Raw genomic sequence first — 7,225 nt, 5'->3', positions numbered from 1 at the left:
CACAAAAAGGGGGATCTCTGAGGAGATTTATTCCCTATCATCTTCTGCTTCCTGGACATTGTTACTGTGTGAGCTTCAATTTTGGGGGGAATTTTACATAAGGACAAGAAATTGGCAAATATATTAAAGTTGAGATCCTGAAGCAATGAGAGCAATCAGGCCCCATTACTGGCCTTTTTTTTTTTTTTTTTTTCTTCAAATTAAACCCTCTTTCTTGAGCTACTGATCCATTTACTAATAAAGTGTTTTATTACCTGCATGGGAAAAGAATTCCTAGATGACACAGTGCAAGGGACAGAAGCACCACATGCAGTTGTGAATGTTGGGCACCATGGAATTGTAGGTTGTGATATCCATGTAGCCTAAGATGTGAAAGAACCAGCTGAAAATTTATCCTACATTGGATATTGCCATGATTACTGTAAACATCCAAGAGCTTTCCACCAAAGTAGTCATGTAGATCAAAAGGAACAATACACAACTAAGGAATATCCATCAACCAAAAAAAAAAAAAAAAAAACTGTCTAATCCACGTATACAGGTTTTCATTGAAGGAGCTCCTGAAAATAAGACAGAGACAGAGAATGATAAGAAAATACTGAGAAGCTTCAAGTTAAGTACTATTTAAAATTAGAATAAGAGCTAATGTGTGATTCATTAAAATATTCAACAATCCCCAATAATCTTAAGACTTGTTGTTTTTGTTAGGTGTCATCAGGTTGGTTCTAATCACAGAAACCCCATGAACAACAGAAGAAAAGAGTGCCTTGTCCTGCACCACCTCACAGTCCTTGCTATGTTTGAGCCCGTTGTGGCAGACACTGTGTCAATCCATCGCGTTGTGGGGCTTCCTATTTCTCACTGACCCTCTACTGTAGCAACCGTGACGTCCTCTTCCAGGGACTGGTCCCTCCCACCACGTGTCAAATAGAACCTGCATATAATTTCTCTATTAGAGAAAGTTACCACCAAGCAGAGGGAGCTGAGGGAATTGACAAATTTTTACTGCCTACGTAGCTGGATTCCCTAGAGAAAGAGTAAACCAGTGGAGAGCTGAACAGAAGTGCTTTGAGGTACGGAAGACTCAGAAGTCAAGGTACAGGAGAAGGGTTATTCCAATTTCCAGCATATGTGACTGACACATTCCTAGAACTGCAAGGGGCATGAACTTCACTACAACGTGGGGTATGACTTCCAATTTCCACAGTGACATATTCTAGCAGAAGTTCACCCTTTATTTATAGCCAGGATTACCTGTATACAACAGTACCTAACAACAATAACAAACCTGTATAGTCTCCTTGTTGAGAAGAGTAAAAATATTTAGTATAATGTAGTTTTTAAATCCCAGCAAACATGCAGACTATAATATATGAAATAACAGCAAAGTATAAGATCAGAAGTATTTCTCTATTTACATAATTCTTAGCCTAAAATATGAGTTTATTACTTGGAGCAATAGAAATTAGTCAGCCCTAGATTAGGCAAAATAAAAATTGAACACTTATTCTCTAATAGAAAATGCTCACATTTTTAAAACTCATCTCTTCATTGAATTTTTTTTTTGTCCATCTGAAACAATTGAGGCTACGGAAATTTCTAACTTATTTTAAAAAGACTGACGCAGAAATAAAACATAAGTACTTTTTTCAAGACTTTATATTTTACAAAGTCATTAAATTATCATGATTTTCCTAACCATAAAGACTTTCAATATCTACTCAAGTAAACATGGGTTCTGCATCTTTTAAAGTGCTTTGTGCATGAATATATCTTTTATTTCAGATCTAGATAGTTAAATTGGATTTTCTTCTTGTTACTTTTATTTATTAAAACCTTTTATTAAGATGTAAATAACATTTCATATTATTAGCTCACATGGCTTGGTTTTTTTCTTCAGTTCTTTCAGCTTGAGAAATGTCGAGCATATTCTTCCCTTTTGATTTTTTAACTCCAGATATTTGGCACATCTCTTCATAATACTTTGCTTTGTTTTCTTGAGGTTCCCTTTGAAAACTTCAGTTGTGTTTTTAATTTCATTATTTCTTCAACTCTCTTTAGCTACTTTATGTTCAAAAGCAAGTTTCAGAGTCTCTTTTGACATTTGTTTTGGTTTTCTCTTTCTTTCCTTTTTAATGACTTTCATATTCTTCATCTACAATGCCTGATGTCAATCCAAACTTGTGTAATCTTTGGTCATTAGGTTCAATGTGTCAAATCTATTCTTGAGATGATCTCTAAGCTCAGGTGGGATATACTCAAGGTCGTATTTTGGCTCTCTTGGACTTGCTGTAATTTTCTTCAGCTTCAACTTGCCCTTGCGTGTGAGCACTCAGGGGTTTGTTCTGCTGTCGGCCCCTGGCTAGGTGCTGACTGACGATATTGAGTTTCCCCATCATCTCTTTCAACAGATGCTGCTGATTCGATTCCTGTGTGTTCCAGTTGGCAAGGTTCACCTGTATACTCTCCATTTCTGTTCTTGAAAAAAGTTATTTGTGATAAAGAATTTGTTGGTCTTGCAATATTCCAACATGTTATCTCTGGCATGGTTTCTATCACCAAGGCCGTATCTTCCAACTACCAATTCTTTTTTCCAACTTTCACATTCTAATTATCATTAATGATCAGTTTATTTTGATTGCAATTTTGATGTATTTCAGACGTCATAAGTTGGTAGAATCTTCAGTTTCCTCATTTTGGGCATTAGTTCTTGGTGGGTAAATTTGAATACTAGTAGTACTAACTTATCTTCTTTGGAGGCTTTTGAATATTATCCTATCACGACAGCATTGTACTTCATGATAGGTCTTGAAATGTACTTTTTGAGGATGAGTGTGATGTCATTCCTCTTCAATTTTTCATTCCGTCATAGTACATCATGTGACTGTCAAAGTCGAAATGGAAAATGCCAGGCCATTTCAGCTCACTAAAAAAAATGCCTGGGATATTGATCTTTATGTGTTTCATTTCATTTTTTACAACTGTGAATTTTCTGGTATTCATACTTCATAATTCCATGTTCTAATTATTAATGGATGTTCATAGCTATTTCTTCTCATGTTGGGTCATGCCAATAAAATAGAATATGTTAATCTAATAAAATAAAATAAGAGAGAAGTCTTAAACAGGCAATTTGTAATAATAGTAGGTACCGAAGTGACTAATATCTGTCCCCAAGTTAAAAAAAAAAAACAGCAAAAATATGGAAAAAACACAAAGACATGGTGCATTATATTTATGAAATATACTCATTTTATTCCATTTGAGAACATTATGCAAATGGGGCATATTGAGTGGCCTTGGCCAAAAGGTAAAATATTTTACTCTAGATCCTTGGATGGACAAATTGAAGCTTAACAGAGAATAAATGAGTAAATGTATCTAAATGAAACTTACTTCCTGCTCAATACGAATTGTTTAGACGTTTTGTTAAGCTTTCTGGTGCTTCAGATGTAATTAACACATTGCTTGGTATCTCCTCAGGGAGAGCATCAAAAGCTGAGAGAAAGCTATAAGTTTTTTCCCGCTATGCCATGTTAAGAAACGCATGGGGTGTCAAAGAAGATTCATTACAGGTAAAAGGTAGAATTTTTTATGTAGTACCATGTTTTACTAAATTCTAGACCATTTTAATGACATTTTCATAGCCCCATTTTTAATTGATAGCAAAGCCACGGAAAAATATTAAGAATTTTGATTCAATTTTGTCTGCTTTCCACCATTATTCTTGATAGGTTTTATAAGAGATAAATGTGTACTTCATTTATTCACTTTTATAATTTAATGCTTGGGGATTAATTTCTGTATTTGTATGCTGATAGTTTACCCAGAGACTCCTCTGCTCATAGTATTCAGAATTAGGTACATGCCAGATAGATAATGAGATATGTAGATAGATAGATGATGATAGATAGATGATAGATAGATGATGATAGATAGATGATTGATAGATAGATAGATAGATACATAGATACATAGATAGATAGATAGATGATAGAAGATAGATGACAGATAGATGATAGATAGATGATGATAGATGATAGGTAGATAGATAAATAGATAGATAGATGATAGATAGGTAAATATATAGATTAGATAGATGATAGATAGATATGTGGGTAGGTAGAAAGACATACACACATACTTATGAAGCAGTGATATCACCAAGTTTTAAACCTACAGTTTTGTTATATTAACCTGTAGGGCTATCCTTTTTTTTAAAATCATCTGTGGAACATTCAGTTACATTTTTTAAAGATTATACTTAAATTTATTTGTGCTATCTCATGCCATGTAAAAGTTCCAATGTTTCGATGTTTAATGGAACATGCTTCATGTTCTAAAAGATTTTAAAACTTCCAGTAACTCACATAGAGTCATCATCATTATATTTTCTTTTTCTCCTATGTTACTGTCATAACGTAATTTTTTTAAACTTTCTTTTTCATAAAAGGTAGAGGATACTTTTTTTTACAAGGGGGAGTTTATGGCATCAAGTTTTCCCTATTTGTCCAGATTTCCTCAGAAAGTTCAGGTTCCTCCATGGAGAAAATAAAAATACACCTGATTAGTTACAAAAAACTTAGAATGTGTCAATTACAATAAGAATGCCCAGTTAGAGGAGAAAGTATTTTAATTAGACCAGTAAAGGAAGTAATCTAAAGAATGGCACTGTTAGAAACGTTAGTCATAGAATGGGTGTTACGGACTATGGGGCTGGGGTCAGTTATAAGGATAACATTTTAACGAACCTATTCATCTTGAAAATGGTGGCAAAGAACTTAAGTCACAGTCCAGAATATACCTGTAAATATCTTAAAGATCAAAACAATTAACAACAAGAAAAAATACATAATTTCAAGTAATTTCTGTCAACATCAAAAAACACTGGATGATGACAGATAGATGATAGATATACAGACAAACAGAGAGACAGACAAATAGACAGGTAGACAAACAGTACTTGGCACATAGTATTTTAGGGTTATTTTCAAGTATTGTAGACACATTGAACCATTTAACTCTCATTTATCCTTCCTAACAACCCTGCAAAAAAGAGGTGGGGTATGATTTTTCCAGATGGGGATAAAAAGATTCATATAACTTATCTTAATTGCTCAAAGTAAAGCATTTTATACATTACAAATGGAGGTATAGCAGAGGTTGCATCTATATACATATCTCTCTAGGGATGTTTTCATGTATAAAGGCAAATAATTTCCACTGTGATCAATTATATATCTATCCACAACCTGTCTAGTATGTTGATGGCTCTACCCTGGTCCATCTATAAATATGAGTTTTCATAATATTTTGGAGGAGAGGGTTCAAAATATATCCACGTATTTTTTTTTGGTATGTGAAAAAGACAAAAATTTTAAGAAGAGTACAATAAATATCCATGTATTTATTTAAAGGTTTAACATATTCACTTTTGTTTCTTCTATCTATCAATGTACCCATCAATCTATCTAATAGGTGTATGTGTATATGCGTGTGTCAAATTGTTGGGAGTTGGGTATGTACATATTCAGATATCTTAAAATGGAACATTTGGAGTTATACTATTCATACTGGTTTTGTATACTAAAAATCTCCCAGATGATATTACATAAAAGCTATTGATGATGCTGATGTCTCTATCCAGAATAGGTTTCCTGGTAGACCTAGATGGACAAGCATAATCTAACACTGCTGAAAGAATTCATTCTGCTGGGAATTACAGACTGCCCAGAGCTGCAGGTGCCATTGTTTGGGCTGTTCCTCATCATCTACATGATCTCAGTGGTGGGCAACTGGGGCATCATCATCCTCACCAAGATGGACTCCAGGCTACAAACTCCCATGTACTTTTTTCTCAGACACCTGGCTATCACTGATCTTGGTTACTCAACAACTGTGGGACCCAAAATGTTGGCAAATTTTGTTGTGGATGAAAATACAATCTCCTACTATTTTTGTGCTACACAGCTAGCTTTCTTTATTATGTTCATAGCTAGTGAATTTTTTATTCTGTCAGCAATGTCCTACGACCGCTATGTGGCTATCTGTAACCCTCTGCGCTACACAGTCATCATGTCACAAAGGACGTGTTGGGTGCTGGTGACGATCTCCTATCTCTATAGCACATTCGTTTCTCTCCTGGTCACCATAAAGACTTTTAATTTATCCTTCTGTGGAGAAAGTGTCATCAGGCATTTCTACTGTGACTGTCTCCCCTTATTATCTTTGCTCTGCTCAGACACGCATGAAATCAAATTGGTCATTGTCATCTTATCTGTTTTGGATCTGATTTCATCCCTTCTCACAGTTCTTGTTTCTTACACACTCATAATTGTATCCATTATCAAACTGAGCTCAGCTGAGGGCAGGCACAAGGCCTTCTCCACCTGTGGATCCCACCTGACTGTGGCGGTAGTGTTCTATGGGACTTTAACCTTTATGTACGTGCAGCCCAAGTCCAGTCATTCCTTTGACACTGATAAAGTGGCTTCCGTATTTTACACCCTGGTGACCCCCATGTTGAATCCCTTGATCTACAGTTTGAGGAATAGAGACATAAAATATGCCTTACATAGGGCTTTAGGACGATTATGCAATATATTTTCTCAATGTTCAGTGTAACATATGATTCATATAAATTACATTATGGGCTTTAAACTTTTTTCTTTCTGCCTCTAGAGGGGATAGCAAGCCCAAAAGCACAGATAACATGTATTTCTATATCGCCTTCTACCAGTCACTCTACTAAGGCTGTAAATAGATTAATAAATGAAACAGTACAAAGCGTTGCCTTCCTTGAGCAGAAGTGCTGCATTACAAGTGTAATAATTAAGAAAGTTGATAGTATATTAGAATGTGTTGGGGGTGTTAGATTAAAAAAAAGGAAATTGACTATTTTTAGTGGGATAGTGAAATTCTAGTAGATACACAATGATTTCCAAGTACCTGGTGTTTTCCTTATTTAGTAGGAAAAAAAATGTAGAAAGTGTCTGTGTGTGTGTGTGTGTGTGTGTGTGTGTGTGTGTGTGTGTGTGTGTTCAAACTCCAACACACTTTCTGTTTTATTGCTCACACTCTGCCCTGGGTGGGTAATTCTGATTAAAAGAGGGCTCAGTGTGGTGGTTGATTCGAAGTACTCGGTCATCTGATTTTGCTCAAATGTCCACTTTCTAAATGTTGAAATCCCTCTCTTTCATCATCAGTGCCCTTACTTTATATTTGA

General features: G+C 35.1%; 1 protein-coding gene across 1 annotated transcript; it reads left to right on the top strand.

Moving 5' to 3' along the window:
• Positions 1-5,844: 5,844 nt before the first annotated feature.
• Positions 5,845-6,624, top strand: LOC126080318 (olfactory receptor 8K3-like; the record flags this gene model as incomplete). The annotated part of the gene is made up of 1 exon (XM_049891571.1): positions 5,845-6,624. A coding segment is annotated over one exon (780 nt), but the record flags the coding sequence as incomplete, so codon positions are not given.
• Between the last annotated feature and the right edge of the window lie 601 nt (positions 6,625-7,225).

Source organism: Elephas maximus, chromosome 7 (genome assembly GCF_024166365.1).
Source record: "Elephas maximus indicus isolate mEleMax1 chromosome 7, mEleMax1 primary haplotype, whole genome shotgun sequence".
Taxonomy (NCBI): Eukaryota; Metazoa; Chordata; class Mammalia; order Proboscidea; family Elephantidae; genus Elephas; species Elephas maximus.
Note: the sequence above shows the minus strand (reverse complement) of the source record. Positions and strands in the feature narration are given on the sequence as shown.